The 20,428-nt window shown below is 47.3% G+C and overlaps 1 protein-coding gene across 5 annotated transcripts in view; it reads left to right on the top strand.

The window, feature by feature from the left end:
• The window catches only part of FCSK (fucose kinase), an 808,393-nt gene that overhangs the window by 410,299 nt on the left and 377,666 nt on the right, over positions 1-20,428 (top strand). For all 5 annotated transcript variants that reach the window (XM_085639472.1, XM_085639470.1, XM_085639473.1 and 2 more), the window contains one exon: positions 477-527. In XM_085639472.1, the coding sequence (XP_085495598.1) occupies positions 477-527 (51 nt within the window). The remainder of the gene's footprint in view (positions 1-476; positions 528-20,428) is intronic.

Raw genomic sequence — 20,428 nt, 5'->3', positions numbered from 1 at the left:
TTCCCCACCCCGAGTTACTGATGAGGAAAGAGCAGCCCATTTTCCTGGCCACTCACAATGAGGACCAGGTAGACGTCAGGGAGAGAGAGGGCCGATGGGGGTCGGTTGGACAGGGGGAGCACTGTCTGCTCTCCCATAATGCTGCACAGGTTGGACAGATGCTGGGCTGTCTTCCTACCTCTAGCCCCTGTCCCTGTACCAGTTTCACTGGATGCATTTCCTCACTGGTGAAACCCGTCCCCTGTCTCCAGACTCACATTATTGAGTCCAAGGATATGAAATTGCCCTGAGTGGTACCCACCTTGGAGTTAAATTTCGGGGTGGAATACTACAACTTGGAATTGTGGATCTATGTATTCAGGCTTTATGTCTATTTCTTCTTTGGAATCACCTCTAGGGTGGGAGTCTGGGTCAGATGTGATTGGAGGTCCCCATCTCTGGCTTGTATCTCACGGTGTTCCTCTGTTTCGCCTCAGGTGGTCTCCGCTGATGTCCTGCAGAACGCCTGGATCCTGATCATGCACATGGTGAGTCTTACCTGTGATGGTGCAGTGGGCGCCAAGCACTGATGGGTGGAGGGATGCAGGCAGACACTGTTGATATTGCGGCCATTGGCAGGGCAGTCCGCCACAAACGTACCCTTTACGCCGAGAGGGCTCTGACTTCTGGTACAAAATATAGCACTTTTTTTATTGCATTCATCACATCATGTATTATTTTTGAAGAGCAGTATGATATTTGCTTTGTTTAATCGCATGTTAACTGAAAAGCCAAATAAGGGAATATCTCCATTATGATCCCAGTTGTAAGAATCAATCAATCAGGGGGTTTATAAAGCGCGCGACTCACCCGTGAGGGTCTCAAGGCGCTGTAACTCTTTCCAAATAAATGAAACTCTTGTGGTGTAATTGCTCAAGGAGATGCATGAGGGTTGGAAGGGATGGAGAAGCTAGAATCAAATATAAATATTTCGAAACAATGAGGGATGAATCCTCTCTCACACCCACGTTTTTATCTTCTCCATGTGGATAAGGTCCTCATGCTTATTCACTGTATGATCCATGATACGCAGCACAACTTGTAAACATAAGCTATCAGCACGGGCAGATTTGTGAGAATTCCAGTCTAATCCAAAATCATGTTACATTTATGCCAAGTCAGAAAACTTATGAATTCGTCTACTGCGAAGAAAGTTAGTTGAGAGAGCTGTGCAAATTTGTTTTGACTTTAAAAGCCAGTCGTTTCCACTGTTTTTAGAAGAGGGCTTAATTCCGCACCCACAGTTCCTCTACACGACTCAGTATCTACTTGTGGAAATATTGGTTTAGGCCTAAGACCTTTACACCATGTGATCGTATGGATGCTGCTTCTACCACTGAAGTCAAAAGACACACATTGATAGACAGAATGCAGAACAAATCAAAACATTCACCCCCAGTCGATAGATCTGGGTTAAATCCATCATTCTTTTGCTCACCATGTCACCCCAGTTTAGACCTGACCATGTGCAAATCAGTCTTGACCCTGTGCCTCATGGGAACACTCCAGCCCGAACTGCCAAGCCAGGTCCTCCCTGGACCGGAAACAAGCATCCTAGGACCGTTTTAGGAGTTTCACCCCTCATCAGCCATAATATCTTGAATCCAGTGGCACGGTGAGCCCGGGACCCACGTCTGAGCATGCCCGGCGCACTTAGGGAGAGAAAGCAAAAGACACACAATTGATGGACGGAATGCAGAACAAATCAAAACATTCACCCCCAGTCAAGAGATCTGGGTTAAATCCTTCATTCTTTTGCTCCAGTTTAGAACTGGCCATATGCAAATCAGTCTCGACCCTTTGCCTCATGGGAGCAGTCCAGTCTAAACTGGGGTGGCATGGTGAGCAAATGAATGATGGGCCTATGTCTCTCTCGTTTCCGTGCTACAGGTTTTGGGATGCATTTGGGGGTGCTATGCATTTTCTTTTGCTAAGTAAATGATTTCACTGTTATAGAGTAAATGCCCTTGTTCACAAACTTGATTTTAATTACGATCACCCTTCGTTACTGAAACGGTATCAATTTATTTGGATGATTAAGTTAGATATTCATTTCTGTTAGACCTTCAAATCCCTTGTTGATATCTTCTAAGGTAAAGTATTGCAGCTCGCAAACTGCTTGGATTCCCTGTTGGTTTGCATTTGATGTGATCATATATGTTCCCTTAAAGAGGCAATCTTTTAATACTACAGAAGTCATAGATTAGCAATTCAGGTGTATAAGTCTGAGACAAACGTGGAGCTGAGGCGTCAAGAGAGCACTTGTGTAAAAGAACCTAAGGACCCAAAACCCCAGGTGTTAGAGGGAGCGTGCCTCTATGGAATTTAAAATTAGAGGATCATTTTCCGGCCATGGAAATTGGCCTCCAAAGTATAGGTAGGCCTTAATGGACAGAGGCTCACATATCAAGGATAAAAATTAGTTGTTACCTTGAACAAGCCAGCCTGAATCCTCTCCAATAAAAACAATTGTTGCCTCTCCCCCAAAAGCATCTTCCTGCTTCATCAGCAATCCAGTATGGGTTAAAGCGTTAGAGTTTAATCCTTCTAAGAAACCTCCATGTAGATGCTTTGATTGCTAAATGCTTTGAATGCTGCAAGAGTAGCTCAAAGGAGTTACTACAGTCAAGAATACCAGTGAAGCAGCTAGCTTTGTGAGTCTATGCATATCACCTCTAAGAGGATATGGCATGGATAGTAGGATGAGAACTTTGTAATACATGTATTAAGGCAATTCTTGTATAAAAACCTGCTTATAATATAATTTCCTTATTACAGTTGAATTGTGTCTCTACTCACCTGTAAAAATAAAATTATGTACTTGCTCAACTATAAGAATTTATTACACTTGATGCCTGTTGCCTAACTCCTGGAAACTAGGCATGTTCCTCTTATAGGTCTCTTCTCGTCTGCCCACCATGTCCTGTGCTTTCAAATATTGTTTCTTTTGTTTGTTTGTTGCCAGGGAGCCTTTACCAGAAACCCTTTGAAGATCCTACACAGGAGCTGGCAACTGAGATGTCTAAAAACATTGGAACTCTAACTTCAAGTGCTTAGAGGGAAACATTCTGGTAGGGTTATATACCCTAGGTCACAGCTAACAAAATACCTTGAACCCTTTATGCTAGAATGCTACAAAGCATCCAAAGGGTGGGCATTACATTTTGACTTCGGCGACCTACAGATGTAAAACAGTATGTGTACACAATCTCACAGTTCGGGAGATTGGTGGATTCTGAGAACCTGCAGCAAAAAGAGGCCCTACTGCCTCAAGAGATAATGAAGAGAAGTAGGCCACGAAATGTGGTCTCAAATCTGGTAGAAGTTTCATCCTTGTCTTAAAGACCAGTTGTCTGTGGTCCATGCAAAGGTCCATACAGGCTTATGTACTTACTGGCTGGGTGATTCATCTGTTGGGATAAACTATTTTGCTATGGGCTCCTTTAAAACACCATAAGAAATAACACAAAAGCCCTGTGTACGATGTCGGGCGGACTTGCATCTGCCCGACACCGTTGCAGAAATGAACCACCTGACCATGGGTCGGCAGTTCCGCAATTTCAATTTGGATGTAACCGCACATATTATAAACTTTAATTTGTCAATGGGAGCTCCCATTGAAAAATGGAAGTTTCTAAACATCCCTGCACAGTGTGCATGCCACACGGTGCAGGGATTTTGAGGGGGCACAATAGGTGCCCCCAATGGCAGTATGCAGAGGGCCAGGGGGGCCCTACTAGGGGCCCCCAGTGTCCCTTTCCGAAAGCCTTCCCATGTGGGAAAGGCCAACATGGAATGGCTGTCGGAAACCGACCTCATAATCCTGATGGCAGAAACTCCGTCTTTAAGGAATTATATTGCCTTTCCGACTGACTGACAGGCTCCTTGAGCCCGTCGTAAACACGTCAGAGTCCACGCAGGTTAAAACTCCGACTGGCGTCATCCTAATACGGCAGTCGGACTTTAAACCTACCATGCTGGGCAGAAAGCCTATGACCGCCAGTCTGAGAGCCTAAGGGCAGTGTTGCTTTCCCACTAGATTATGCCTATCCCAGGAACCGTCTCTCTGCATCCCCTGAGACTGCATGTCAAGGTTACATCTCAAGGTTACTCACCTACAGGCAGGGCCACTGGCATTGTGTGACAGGGGAAGACCAAATTATGCGGCAAGGTTGACTAAATTACACCCCAAGAAAATGCAGATTATGTGGCATTATGCAGCACTTTTTCTGTCAGTATTATTGCACTATTTTGTCTTTTCTTTATTTTTTTTTTTACAAATTTTAACACTGTCTGGGCAAAATTTCAATCTCATTAGTACAGTTTAACACTCACATAAAGCAACAGGCAAATGAATGGTGAGTCAACTTTTGAAAGAAGCCTTCCACTGCGCGCAACATGTTACTACATTTTGAACCATTTGAGCTAGAAACATGCAGGTAAAGATGGATTATGTGGAAAGTCCACAATTATGCAGAAAATTTTGTGGCTGGAAAATCGCATAATTCCAGTAGCCCTGCCTACAGGCAAAGTAAGTAAGAGAGAATAGGTTGCCTCAGAGTATAAGCTCTCCGTCGTCTCATGTTGAGCACATTTTAGTTTAAAGCTTTTTTCCTCAGCCATTGCAATGGACACGGAGGTGTCATATTTGGTTGAGCCTGGGCAAGGCATGCCCTGCGAGGCATGCTGTATTCGGGTATGGACTTAAAGCCCCACCCACTCTCCCCCATATTTTTAATTGGCTTGTGTCATTGTCCTCCGTAAACGATGGCTTCTGATTCGTTAATAGGCTTGTTAGTCCCTCCGTAGTATTGCCTTTTCTTCATTTGTAAGCTCCCATGAGAGCTGGCCCTTTTACTTCTGTTGTTACACGGTACGTCTTATTTAGTCTGTAAGCACTATTTTCTTTAATGAGTTTCTCCTGCTGCAGGCACTACATGCTTTCCTGCAACATTCAGCACGCCATGTGCGCATGCCATTTCACTTTCCAAGCAGCCGGGGACAATAGCAGCCGCTTCTTTGAAATGAAATAGGTCTCGCATTTACAAGAGTTTGAGCTATTGGCATTGTAAATGACAATGCCTTTTATTTATGTGTTAATTATCAAAACAGATAAATAAAAGGCATTGTCATTTACAATGTCAATAGCTTAAACTCTCGAAAATGAGAGACCTATTGCATTGCAAATGCTTGCTCCACTTACTGCTGAGGCCCACGCACGCAGACTGTGGGCCATTATGGATTTCTGCGCGCTAAATTATCAATCTAGGTTTCTGTTGTACAGATTTTGCAATCTCCCCAGGGCTTGCAGCCTTGTCTGCCCCTTCCCTGGCCCAGTCTCCTGTCACTTTTAATATTTATACTCCGTTCTGGAGAGCGGAATGGCGGGAGGAAACACCTCATTGATGTGCAGGCCCCGTCTGTCTCCTTCCCTCGCGTGAGATTTCAGAACGTGAGAGCAGAGGAAGAGGACGGGTGGCCACGTGTCTAGAGGTTTTCTAGAGGTTTTGGGCCTCTCCATACCTGGTACCAAGGTACAGAAGGATGATGGTCACTGGACTGCACAAGGAATGATACGGCAGGGAAGCATCAATTTATGATGCAGGGTTTACAAATTATTTAAGAAAAGGCAAATTATGTGGCATAAGGCTGCACATTTTTTATTAGTATTACTTCATTATTTTGTAATTTGTACACGTGGTAATACTGTCTGGGCAATATAGAAATAAGCCACAGAAAGATGACCTATTAACCTTTGCGAGGGGCCTTACACTACATGCTACGTTTTTAGTAACTTTTGATCTGTCTGAGCTACAATTCTTTTGTCAAAATCTGCAGATTATGCAGCAGATGATGGATTATGTGGCAAAGGCTGCAAATCCATAATCATGCGAAAATAGCCTCGACTGTAGAATCACCTAATTCCAGTGACCCTGATTATTGGCTTTTGATGTTCAATGCCCCGGGCTATTTGGTATTGCAGCTGCGAGCAGATAAATAGTGCACCCTAAAAGGTATTGTCTGCTCAGCAAGGTAAAAAGTGATGGTTGAAAATGCTTGAATTAATCTTAATCACGGGCAATTTTTCTGGGTTGATTCCATTCCATAGTTTTTTGCTCACTCTGCCATTACCTCTGAGGACGAACCATGTGCAACTCAGTCTTGGCCCTGCCTCCGGCAATGACCAAGCTTTCAAAAGTAGAGTCTAGTATATAAATGTGTGTGCTCTGTTCAATGCCAGTAATAGGACTTTGCTGCTAACAAGGTCCTTCATCCCTCCATCCTCGACCAGGGAAGGTAAATAATATAGCTGTAAATATGTGGTTACCAGTTATTTATTTTAGGGCTTTGTGGGGTGGAACTCTACTTTTGGTTACGTCAGAGCGAAAGAAGCCTTGTCAAAGTCAACTTTGGGGTACACGTGGGGGACAGGTGGGGCGTTAAAGTCACAACCTCTTTCCATTGTAGAGATCAGCTGTAGGCAAGTTTTAACAGTTCAGTTTTAATTATTTTCTGAACTGCACATAGTAGTTTGCAGGTTTGGATTAAGGGCATTCTAGGAACTAGAGTTTAGAGCATGGTTACTTGCAAACATTTCCCCGGTAGCCACAAAGTACTGACTGCGGTATGCCCGAGGGCCTCACCGATGGCAACAATGCGAGGGTCATTGATGGAATGTGAGCGTACGGAAACACGAAACAGATACATGGTGTGGACAACAAACCGAGCCTTCACGTGACTACTGTCTGCCATTAACGCTCTATTCTCATGCACCAAGAATTAAAGTCAAAGCATTAACTTCTAATGTAAAATGTGAGAGGTAAAGAGATACTTATCTGGTGGCTAAATTGCAAAATGTGAAACCAGAAAACCTGGTATCAGTGCTGGTATCCCCACTTGGCAATTGGTTAATTTCACTTTGGCTCCTATTTCTTTATTACCACATATGAATATAAGAGCCCCTTAAAGTAGATATAAGAGTTTAGGGTGTGTGCTGTACAGAACCTTCTCTTGTGTTTTAATATATTTTTTTTTTTTAAATAAACTCTAATGTTGTTTCAATTATATTACAATTACGGCTACGCGCCAGGTGCACCTGACAATGACTTGCCTCTGGTTCACTAATAGCATTGTTTTCAGAAAGGGGTCGGTATCAATATTTCCAAGATCATGTTTGAAAACTATCACTGCTAATAAATGCCTCCCAATGTAGTGATATAATCTGATCTACTAAGATAAAACGCTCATACATGTTTAAAAAACAATACAAGTTTTTGAAGTTTGGAGAGAGTATATCACGTTTTTTACATGCTTAGTGCAAGATGTCTTTAAAACTAAAGGTGTCCCTAAATATAAGTTGTCTAGGACACCTTCTTTTCTTCTTTATCATTACTTTAGTTAAGGTGATAATAAAGTATGCCTGTTTGTTTCACAGTTTTCTGTGTGCTCCTGCTCTGTTCAAGCGAACAGCGGCCCAGTGCCTACCAGGGGGCCGCAATTAAAGGTCAGGAGGGCTGCATGCAGCCCCGGGCCCTTCTTTGAGTATCCCTGGTAGAGCTTTATTGCATGGTGTAGTGTGAGTCATTAAGCAAAGTTTCTTGCTTTTTAAAAAATATTTTTTTATTGACAATCCATCTAGTTACTTCATTTATCAGATACATATTCTATCCCAATCTTCGGTACATACATTTTATATGTGGACTTAGTTCAGGTTGCATATTAGAAAGTTATTAAACCGTCATAAGTAGAATATAGGCCATGTCAAGGGATTTGTATTTCACTTACTCGGCTGGTGTCATGTGCAAGGTTGCCCTGAAGCAACAATCTGCTCCATGTATAAGTACTTTTACCTGGATGTTGCCAATGTTATGGTAGTAAACATGAGCAGTATGTGAAGATAGGTTGGAACACAAACTGTCACTTATCCCGTGCAGCTTAAACTAAGGGGGCTTACTTCTAGAAGTGGAAGTGTAGAATGAGGTCTAGTCCCTGGTTGGGGTAGGAAATGAGGAAAGGTGGCCATGGCATTACCTAGGGGAATTACACATGGAGGCGGTAATACAGCTATCCTGAAAGTAAGGGTCGTACGCATATGTGCAGTGAAAGGGTCATTGACCAGGGATATGGTAGTAGCAATGGTGCTGTACACCAAGTGTTTTCATCCAATAACTGGGCCCTGATTTCAGTGGGGTCTAGTGTCATCCTTGTTTTAAAAAAGGTTCTACATAACTCATCCCATTCACTAGTGATCGTGTACTTTTGCGTTCTGCGTGCTTCCTCCCTGCAGAGTGCCGTGCTCTAGCTAGCTATGAATCTCCTCACTGCCGCCTCCTATTGTTTAATATCTGGGCCAGTGATGGATTTCACTGTCACATCATGTTTCTCCAGGTCAACAGTTAATTTTTTTATCTAGTCCCATGCACCACCTGGTTTAAAGCAAGAGATCAGTCCCTCAGGTCAGGCCTCAGGAGTTGCATAACAGTCCCTGCCTGACGGCTCATCATCCCGCCTGGCTACACCACATAAAAAAAACTACTGTTGACACATCCTATGTGATGGCAGAATGTAGCCAGTGCTTCAGTGACTCTCTAGCAATTGCTTTTCATCTACAGTTGAGGAGGTCTATAACAATTTTCCTAATTGTAATTCTTCTTTCTCAGGAGTTGCACCTCTCTTCTCACCGGGCGTAGCAGCTCCTTCATAATTTCATTTTATTCCCCCTCCAGCTGAAGAAGTCACAGAGAGGTTTAAATCTTCTAAACGAGGCTCGCCAACAGACCCATGTCCTCCGAGAGTGGCATCTCTGGTGGCTGAGACCTTAGGGCCAACACTGGCAGACATTTTTAACCAGATGTGTCAATCAGGAATTTTTCCATCAGTATGGAAGACAGTGTCCAACAGACCTCTGCTAAGCAAATCTACACTCGACTCATCAGACACCAGTAGTTATTGGCCCATTTCTTGCCTTTCTTTACCTACAAAAATCATTTAAAGAGTCATGACTGAGCAGCAAGTGGATTATGTACAAACAAACTTCTGGGCTATACCCAATTTGGGTTTCGGGCAGGACACAGCACGGAGATGGCCCTCATCAAGGCAACGGAGGAGATCAAGATGTCCCTTGATCAGGGAGGTAGAGCGGCCCTAATCCTGCTTGATATGTCAGCAGCATTCAACACAGGATGGGGGTGACGGGGTCTGCATCGAATTTGCTCAACTCCTTTCTTACAGGATACGAGCAATCAGTTCTATTAGGAGAATTTCCTTTAGCTCTTTTTTCTCTTCCATGCAGGGTTACCCGCTGAGTCCAACATTTTTCAACACCTATGTTACTCCCATAGCTGACCTAATCTGTTCCTTTTGCTTCACATTAACATTTTACGCTAAAGACACCCAGATTGGTGTGTCGTTTACCACGGATGACCAAGCAGTTGCAGGTAATTTTTGCAACTGCATGAGAGAAGTGAGCAGCTGGATGGCTGTGAATTCTCTCAAGCTGAACGCTAGTAAGACCGAGGCGCTGTTGTTTGGGTCTCAGCCATCATTTTTTTCTCCACTGTGGTGGCCTTCGGAACTGGGAACACCTCCTTCGATGGTCAAGTCAGTTAGGAATCTGAGTGTTCTTCTAAATGACATATTGTCCTAAATATGTCCCCATGTTCCCTCATCGGCTCTTGCCATTCTAAAAATGACTAGGAAAGTGATGCCTTTTATCCCCGTTTATTTACATAAGACCATGATTGCAACATTGGTACTACCACACGTTGACTACTGCAATGGTTTTTTATATGCATGCACACCAGCCTATTTTGAACAAATTACAGATCTTGCAGAATGCGGCAACTTGGTTGCTCTTTAAGATCCCTCAGCACCAGTCAGCCTCCCAAGCCCTTCAGAAACTACACTGACTTCCAATTAGAAAGATAATTATTTTTAAAGCTCTTAGTTTAGTTAATAAAGCACTGCATCATCAGGGCCCCCTCTTTCTAAGGAAGTGTATTTCCTGGTACATGTCAAGCAGGCCCATACATGGGGAGAGGATGTGGTCCGTCGGCTGTGATGCCGCCTCTGGTGCAGGAAACCAGGGTTCGAGCCTCGAGGTCGCGTCCACATCATGTGATTCTGGGCAAATCACTTAATCGCCCCGTGCCTGAATGTGTAATGTAAATACGGTGCTATGTAAAGCGCTCCAATACCTTCGGGTCGAGTTCGCGCTATATAAATATGCAACAAAACAAAAAAAAACATTCGGCCTCAGCTAACCTGGCGATCATTCCTAGATTTAAACGGGTGAATTTGGGAGGAAGAGGATTTGTGTTGGGAGCCTCAAAGGCTTGGAATGGCCAACCCCCTATCTTGGAGCCATACCTAACCATTTGACGTTTAGAAAACTCCTGAAGTCATGAATTTTTTCCTCTATTTAATTTGGCTGGGTTATTAGTAAGCATCATTCAGTTAGTGCTGAGATTACTTTTTTGGGTATTTGAGCGCAATATATGAGCAGACATAACATTAACACCTTGCTAACTATATAATGGGTCATATGGGCTCTATGTGTTTGATAATTCTGAATGAGTTGCAGTCCAGCATTACAGGACACCCTCCTAGGATATTCAAGCAATCTTCCCTATTCCTTATCTGTGAGGGTCGTCCTGTGTCAGCCTCCCAACAGAGTTTAAGTTTGGGTTAGGGAGAAGAATACAAAGTCTGTAAAAAGCCTTATAACCAAGTGATTCATCTTCGTCCCAAGCCATGTTAAAAAGTGTCTGCATATAACTTTGTGTTTCCTGTACGGAGTCATGAACCTGAGTCTGAGTCATGAGCCTACATGACTCCACTGGCCGACATCCCGCACTCCCATGGACTCAGCATCATCTCATACGCTGATGATACCCAACTCATCCTCTTTCTCACGTAAGTCACCACCTCTGTCAGAATCAACTTCGAGAATCCCATGACCAACTTCGCTGACTAGATGAGATCCAACTGCTGAACTAGGACAAGACGGAAGTGCTCATCTTCGGACAAAACACTTCCCCATGAGACAACACATGGTGGCCCACTGCACTCGGACCCCCACCCACCCCCACCCAACACACCCATAACCTCGGCATAATCCTGGACAGCAATCTCTCCATGAAGTGTCAGGTCAACGCAGTGGCCTCCTACTGCTTCCACACACTCCGCATTCTTCGCAGGATCTTCAGGTGGATGCCCGCCAGCACCAGGAAAACAGTGACTCAAGCCTTCAACACCAGCCGACTGGACTACGGGAATGCACTCTACACCAGACCCACCACCCAACCCCTCAAATGCCTACAGATCATACAGAATGCCTCAGCCAGAGTGATACTAGACCTCCCCAAACAGACCAGTATCACCCCCCACCACAAAAGCCTCCACTGGCTCCCTGTCCAGAAAGGATGCCAGTTCAAGCTGCTGACTCACGCCTACAAGGCCCTCCACAACACCGGCTCCTCATACATCAACTGCCGCCTGACCTTCCACCAGCCGACCAGACTACTCCGATCCGCATCCCTCGCACTTGCACACATCCCCTGCATCCAAGAGAGCCACAGTGGAGTTTTTTCTTTCTCCAACCTCACCGCCAAGTCCTGGACTGACCTTACACTCCACCTCTGAACCTACCCTACACTCACCATCTTCTGGAAGGGACTCAAGACCTGGCCCTTCGACTAAGACCCACCATTCGTCAACGCCGGATTCCCCCACCCTCACCCAGGGTGATTCATCATACTTTATAAATACTGATTGATTGATTGAGCACCTGCCAACAAATCTCCGGGTGTAAGGAGTGACACGGAAGAGAATGATAGGGTAGGAACTAAATTTGATGGGAATCAATACTCAATTTTTAGGTTTTGCCTGAACTGTGTTTGCGCTGTACTTGCAAAATCTCTTGAATTTGAAAAAAAAATCTTAAAAGGTGCTAACAGTTTGCCCATTACATACCTTTACTTGCCGTTGGCTGGCTCCCACACCACTCTTGTTTCTTTATATCATATTGGTCAGCCTCCCTCCTTACCTCTGTCTTCTTCCTAATTTTCTTGTCTTCCTCCTGTCATGGAGCCTGGACCAAGTGCAGCTTCCAGTTTCTAGTATCTTACCAAAGCAGGCTCCAGTAGGTACTCATTTTTAGGTCTCAGCTCTAGACATGCGCATGTGCTGTCTTGAAAGAGACATGTTGTATATACGTTGAGGGCTTCAGTCCACCCATAGGCTTTCCATTTGCTGGATCCATTGTCGCTCTCCTAATCTTTCTACTCATTTGTCCATGGCATGCATGCATCATGCCTCTTTCTGTGTTTAGTCCTCCCTGAGAGCATGGACCAATTACTATTATCCATCCACTCCTCCCATTTAATGACCATTTTAGGAACTTCATACTTCGTTTAGGAGCCCACCTCAGGAGCGGTAGTGTTTCACTCACTTCAAGCGCCACACAGTTTCTGTAAACAGGCCTGTAAATCATGTTCTTATCTCGTTTCTTGTACCATCTGCCAATCACTCTCCTTCCGTTGTTGCTTTTTCTATCCCGCGCTCCTGTGTCTGCTTGCCCTATGCTCCTCTGACAGTAATGGAACCGGCCTGTAAATCATGTTCTTATCTTGTTTTTAAAGCCACAGCATGTTTTTCAATTACCAGGAGAGCAGTTGCCAGGAAAGAGAGAGAGAAAGTCAGTAATCCCCTCAATGGTCTCCATTGCCTTGCAATGTCGCATGACTGCTTCGTTTCAGCTGCCTTTCACTCACTCATTCTCACCCCCATCCCCACTCCTAAGATAGTTTAAAAAAAAGGAGTGTGTCATAACAGGCTCACTGGTTACTAATAAAACAGGCTTCGGGAAGAGCTTGTTTCAATTCACTGGATGGACATTGTAAAGTACCACATCCAACTGCACTCCTAGGTGCTGGAGTGCATCTGTATAGTAAGCCTTTTGGAGTTTAGATTACAGTGCACAGTAGATAAGCAAGCACATTTTATTTATTCATTTAAAACATGTCTAAAGTGCATCTGTCACCTAACAGGTATCCTGTCGCTATTGTAACAGTTTGAGGACAGGAAAGAGTGGTCCTGATCGATAAATTAGTAATCTTACAGTCCACGCCTAACTTAGTGGGGGGTATGGGCATAGCTGCCTCAGTCGCATCATTTCTGTATCTAATGATGTATCTAATGATGTTGTTTCTGCCTCGCTTGACAAAATGTTGATTAGGGTTACTGCCATTGAGGATCTATTAAGATTAGGGCAGAGTTACCCCCAGTAATTTTTTGAATAAACCTCTACATTTTATACGGGATGAAGTTACGGTAGCCCCCACTTTGCAGACTGAACCCGTCCATATTGTAGATAATGTGCCAGAAAGTTCTAGGGGTCGTAGTAGTACCTCGCTTAGAGGTGCCTTGACTATTAATAATTTAAGAGAAACTCAGCCCATATCCATTTCCTGTTTATCCTCTACAGTTAGGGAGGAGATTAGTCTGAATCTACCCCCGGAAGCTACCCCATATGTCATCATTTTGGCCAATGTACCCCAGCTCCCTCTCATGGCTAACGAAACGTGGGAGGGATTGAGAAACAAGACTCTCTGTTGGCTCGGAACAAAAACCGGGCTTACAGAGGTCTTGTTTGGTGAGTTTAAAATGGCAAGGCGAGTAAACTGGGAGGGGAATAGCGATAAAAAGCTTCCCGGTGATTGTATTGTCCTTACTTTTAGATCACCTAAATTGGTACAGGAGATTCTACGTAGACTTGGTAATGTTTTTATTGTCGATAATGGCATAAATGTATTGCCCCTTGGTTTCTTTTATTCCCCAATGAATTATGTCAATCCCTTCCGAAGGCAGAGGCCTAACAATTCTAACACACATGAAGGTTTTATGGTACCTTTGCACAATAGATTTGGTATCCTGCCATCCCTGGATGATATAGACTGACTCATTTCCTTGCTTGGCCCCACAGTGCAAAGAGGGTCTTTTTTATCTAATTCTTTTTTTTTCAGAATCTATGCCCTCTGTTGCAAGGGTACCTGTTCACGACATCCTTAGCCCGAGGTCTGCTATTCCCGATATTTATTCTTATGGTGGACTGGGGTTATCGATAGGTGCCAAGTCATCTAGTGATGTCGCTGGTAATATCACCAAGGGAACACAGCTGTGTAATGTGAACACGTTACATCCATCTTTATTTTTTAGTTTGGCCCCTTCACCCAATGCTACTAATAATATAGCTGTCTGTACTAAGTCTGTTGCTCAGGGTGAGCCTAGGGCTAGCCTAGTGAATATTCTTTCTTGGAACCTGGCGGGACTAGCTACTAAACTAGCTGATCCCGCCTGGTTAGACTTCATATATAACTTTGATATCTTATGTTTCCAATGGGTTCAAATCTTATTTTACGCCGGCCGTACCTTCTAATCGTGGGAGGAATAGGGGAGGCATAAGTATATATTTATCCCATAGGATGAATTTGAGCAAGATAGATCTTTCCGAATCTAATACCTATTTTCAGGTCCTGAAGTTGAGCATTGATAGCACACATTGTATTGTTCTTGTTAATTTTTACAATAATATACCTAACTCGGCATCTGAGGTAGTAATAAATCAGCTACAGAAGGCCTTGGATAAAGCACAAAGGGGTAATAACAAGGATTTTTGTATAATGTGGGTTGGTGACTTTAATTTGGGATCTTGTCCACATGCAGCAGACGGTAATTGTGGTTTATTGTCTGGCGATGAGAAAGATATGGAGTAGTTTATTTTCTGTAACTCCAGTTCTGTAGTAGGGGTATCTCTGTTATAGTCATAATCTAGTGAATAGTCCCGCCCATGTGCGTGGACCCCGGAGCAATAAAAAATAATCTCTAAAAGGTGACAAATCATGCAGACCTGCATACACCTTTAAGAGAGAATTTAATTTAAAGACAGATAATGCAGCCTATACCCACAGGCTACACTGTCCAGTACTTCAACTAGAATTCCACCAACATCCACAAACAGCACTGCCTGTCTAGTTTTTCTCCACATAGGAAAAAACCCTGCCTCTACCAGCAAAAGCCTCTGGAATGATAGAGAGGAAGGAGTGGACAGACAAGCCCCATAGGCTGCCATTATGTGGCTCAAAACAGGATACTGTGCCTTTAAGAAAACTTTCCAGATTTCCAGAACTTTCCCCAGTATCCCAGAATGCCCAGCAGATCCCATTTACTTTCAGTTCTTTTTTAAGGCGAAGCACGCCAGACCTGTAGCATTCTTCATCTGAATAAATATCTCTCCACCGGGGAGGAGGGCGGGCGCTTATGACTATAACAGAGATACCCCTACTACAGAACTGGAGTTACAGAAAAGAAACTACTCCTTCTGTAGTAGGGGATCTCTGTGTATAGTCATAATCTAGTGAATAGAATGGCAAGCCCATCCCCACACAACAGAGCGGTGGAGAACACACAAGACAAACCCACTACTGTGCGAACAAATTTCGCAGCGAAGCCTGCCCAACCTGAGCATCTGCCCTGGCATCCGAGTCCAGACAGTAATGCGCAGCAAAGGTATGGACCGACTTCCAAGTGGCCGCCTTGCAGATTTCCGCAATCGGAACATTGCGCAGCAAAGCCGTCGTGGCAGCTTTGCCCCTGGTGGAATGAGCCTTAGGTTTACCCCCTAAGGTCTTATTAGCCTTTTGATAACACAATTGTATGCAGGACACAATCCACCGAGAAATGGACTGCTTAGAGGTCGCAAGACCAGTCCTGACTGAACCATAATTAACAAACAATTGGTCAGACCTACGAATATCCTTGGTCTTATCCAGATAAAATTTCAACACCCTCCGAACATCCAGGGAATGGAGAGACCTTTCCGCTGGCGAAGAGGGATTCTGAAAAAACGTAGGTAAAGTTATAGTCTGGTTGACATGAAAGTCAGAGATAACCTTAGGCAGAAATTTAGGGTGAGTACGCATCACAACCTTAGCAGCATGAAACACAGTATAAGGTTCTTGACAACATAATGCCTGAAGTTCACTCACCCTGCGGGCCGATGTGATGGCCACTAGGAACGCCGCCTTCCAGGATAGGTGCTGCAACGAAGCCTTGTGGATGGGTTCAAAAGGCTCCTTCATCAGCCTGGACAGCACCACATTCAAGTCCCAGGAAGGCGAGGGAAGTCTGACGGGAGGAAACACTTTCTTCAGGCCTTCCAAAAAATCCTTGACCACAGGGATCTGAAAGAAGGAAGTCTGTGAAGGGCATTTCCTGTAAGCAGTCAAAGCAGCCAGATGAACCTTAATGGAATGGAAATTAAGGCCAGACTGCGCCAGATGTAAAAGGTACGGAAGGATAACATCTTCCTTACATGTCGTCGGATCAAAGTTCTTGGACTTACACCAGATACAGAACCTCTTCCACTTGTAAGCATAGGATGTCCTAGTGGAAGGACGTTTAGACTCCTTCAATATGTCCATACAATCGTCTGGTAGATTCAGATGGCCATATTGCACTATTTCAGGAGCCATGCCGCCAAACTCAAAGACGAGAGGTTGGGGTGCACCATCCGCCCCCCGAACTTCGTGAGAAGGTCCGGCCTGCACGGCAACCGCATGTGAGGAAGGAGAGACCGGTGAAGTAGGTCCGTGAACCACCACTGTCTGGGCCACTCCGGGGCGATCAGGATCATCCGCGCCCTGGACTGGGACAGCTTGATGAGCACTGCCGGAATCAGGGGAATGGGTGGAAAGGCCTACAGAAAGCTGTTCGACCAATCGATCCATAGCGCATTCCCCAGCGTCCCCCGCTGGTAGTACCTGGATGCGAAGTCTCGGCATTTGCTGTTTTCGGCGGTGGCGAACAGATCTACGTCTGGAGTTCCCCACCTTGCGAAGACTTCTCCTAGTACTTCGTCGTTTATGACCCATTCGTGGTTTTCCTGAATCAGCCTGTTCAAGGCGTCCGCCTGAGCATTCTGTACCCCTGGCAGATGCGTGGCCGTAATCGTCAGTCCTCTGGTCAGCAGCCAGCGCCAGATCGCCTGCGGCTCCTGCGACAGAGTGCGCGATCTCGACCCCCCCTGCTTGTTGAGGTAATACATCGTAGTTGTATTGTCCGTCTGTATCAGCAGCGAGTTGGTCTGGAAGGACGGAAGGAAGGCCTTCAGTGCCAGGAAGACAGATCTGAGTTCCAGGAAATTGATGTGGTACGTCGATTCCAAAGCAGACCACTTTCCTTGAATCTGCAAGTCCCCGGAATGCGCTCCCCAGCCCTGGAGAGACGCATCCGTCACGACACTCGTCGTGGGAATGTCCTTGTGGAAGGGAACCCCCTTGAGGAGGTTTTCCGCCGAGCACCACCACTTCAGAGACTGAAGAGCATGCAGCGACAGTCGTATCTTGTCGTCCCAAGAGCCTGTCCTCTGATCCCACTGATCCTCCAAACACTCCTGCAGTGGTCTCATGTGTAGCCGAGAGTGAGGCGTGAGGAAGATACAGGAGGCCATCGATCCCAGCAGCGAAGACACCTTCCTCACTGTCGTCGATGGAGCAGTCCTGAGGTCCTGAGCCTTCCGAAGGAGTGATAACCGTCTCTCCTCCGAAGGAGACACGCTTGCTGACCGCGTATCGATGGAGGCCCCCAGGTACTGTATGCACTGGACCGGAGTCGTGACCGATTTGGACATGTTGACGTGTAACCCCAGCTTGTGCAAGAGCTCGCACGTCCATCGGAAGTGTTCTTGCGCTTCCGCGAAGGATGATGCCTTGATCAGCCAATCGTCCAGATACGGGTAGACAAACACCTTGTTCCTCCGCAGGTGTGCCGCCACCACCGCCATGCACTTCGAGAAGGTCCTGGGCGCAGACTTCAGCCCGAATGGCAGTACTGTGTATTGATAGTGATTGGCGCCGACTTGGAATCGCAGGAACTTCCTGTGCTTCCGTGCTATGGGCACGTGGAAGTACGCATCCTGTAGATCTATGCACAGAGCCAGTCTCCCCGTTGCAGCTGAGGGTAAATCTGGTGCAACGATAACATGCGAAACTTCTCTCAGCGAATCCATTTGTTTGCCTGTCGCAAATCCAGAATGGGCCTGAACTCGTTCTTGTCCTTCTTGCGAACGAGGAAGAACCGAGAGTACAGACCTCTTCCCCTTTGAGACAGAGGTACCTCTTCTACCGCCTTTTTTCTCAACAAGATGTCTGCCTCCGCCTGGAGCTCTCTCAGCTGGAATCGAGAGCTGACCGGAGGGATCGCTGGAGGCGGGCTGATAAACCGAAGACTGTATCCATTGCAAACAATATTCAGCACCCACTTGTCCTGAGTAATTTTTCTCCACTCTGCCGGAAAAAATTGAATGCTTCCCCCCACTGGAGTGGGTAACGGTTGAGGGGGAAGTAGCCGCTCAGGGCCGAGACCCGGCCGGGCCCTTGGTCGTGGTAGAAGCCTGCTGGCCTCCTCTACCCCTCTGGCGCTTCTGGAAGGGCTTGCGGAACTGCTGCTGTTGTTGCTGCTGCTGTCCCGAGCCCTGCCCACGCCCTCTGCCCGAAGACCCGAACCTCCTCTGGAACGGGCGCTTCTTTTTCTTGGCCTTCTCCAACCCGACGGCCGTCAGGGTTTCCGCCTCCGCCTTCATGCGGGCCATCTCATCGTCCGCATGCTTCCCGAACAGGGTTTTCCCCGAGAAGGGCAGGTTGGCCACTCTTTGCTGCGCCTCTGGCTTGAGGGAAGTCAGGCGCAACCACGAATGGCGCCGCTGGTGGACGCCATGACAGTAGGCGTGGGCGGCCAATAAAGATACATCCGCCGCTGCACTGATCGTTTGGTTCGAAACCAGCATGCCTTCGCGCACTGTTTCCAGGAAGTCCTCCTTCTTGTCCCGTGGCAGTTGGTCTGCATATTGCTGCAGGGACTCCCACAGGGCCCGGTCGTAACGGCCCAACAAAGCCCCTGCACTCGCCGCCTTCATGGTGGTGGCGGCGGTCCCACACACCTTCCTGCCCGCAGAATCCAGCCAGCGGCTTTCTTTGTCAGGTGGGACCGTGGAGGAAGGATCCGACTCCGGGGCCCTATATTTCTTCATGAGCCTGGAAGGAGCGGCCTTCGTCGTCGCGGGAGTGAGGAACAGCTCCAAGGCAGGTTCTACCAGTCCTGGTACCAGAGGCAGTAGGGGGCGAGACAGGTGTTTTTTATGAAGCGTCTCGAATATCACGGACGTCGTGGGTGTTGGAACCGTCACCGTGATACCCAACTTTGCAGCCCCTCGCAACAGCACCTCTTGGAACGAGACCAGGTCGTCCACCGGAGACACCCTAGTCCCCGGGGAGTCCGACAGCGTCGGGGAAAGGTCTCTGTCCGAGGAGCGCGTGTGCGACCTGGACCTATACCTCCTACGGCGTCGTCTTGAGTCCGACGAGGACCGTCCACGGCTCCGTGACCTTCTCCTCCTGTGAGAGCGGGATCGCGACCTCTTCGGTTTCGGCCTGTCCGCCGGTCTAGCCGGTCCAGGCGACCGTGGGCGTCGTTGCTTCGGGGTCCCCTGCGGCGGAGTCGGGTACCTTGGAAGGGAAACCGACCGCGGGCGAACCGGCGGCGGTCCCACAGGAGTGCGTGGCAGCGGCTGAGGCTGGGGCGGCGGAGGCAGCGTCCGCGGCTGAGGTGGCGGTGGTGGCGGAGGTGGAGGCGTTGGTGGAGGTGGTGGAGGAGGAGTCGGCGGAGGCGGGAGAGGAGGCGGCGACGGAGGCATCCGAGGAGGCGTATACACCACCGAGTACACTGATCCCGGTGACTCTCTTCTCCTCGACGTCGATCTTCTCCTCGACGTCGATCTCCTCGACGGCGACCTGTGCCTCGACGGCGACCTGTGCCTCGACGGCCGACCTGTGCCTCGACGGCGACCTGTGCCTCGACGGCGAACTGTGCCTCGACGGCGACCTGTGCCTCGACGGCGTCCTGTGCCTCGACGGCGACCTCCGCCTCGACGGCGTCCTGTGCCTCGACGGCGTCCTGTGCCTCGACGGCGACCCTCACCTCGACGGCGACCTGTGCCTCGACGGCGACCTTCGCCTCGACGGCGACCTCGAGTGTCTCGACGTCGATCTCCTTCCTCTTCATCAACGGCGAACAGCGATCCCTCGACGGTGAATGCCGACGCCGGGTCCTCTCTCAACGACGACCGCTGGACGGAGCCGACGACGACGGCGTCGTCGCCGACGACGCCGATGTAGTCGACGGCGGCCTATTCAGGTCCCTCGACGGCGATCGTCGACGCCGCTTCTCCCCAGAGCCCTGGGGGGACGGCGAACAGACGGTGGTCATCCTCCTCGACGTCGCCGTCGACGCCCTCGACGGGGAGTGGGAGCGCTTAGTGGTCTTCCTGCCCCTG

This window comes from Triturus cristatus, chromosome 12 (assembly GCF_964204655.1).
Source record: "Triturus cristatus chromosome 12, aTriCri1.1, whole genome shotgun sequence".
Classification (NCBI taxonomy): domain Eukaryota; kingdom Metazoa; phylum Chordata; class Amphibia; order Caudata; family Salamandridae; genus Triturus; species Triturus cristatus.
Note: the sequence above shows the minus strand (reverse complement) of the source record. Positions and strands in the feature narration are given on the sequence as shown.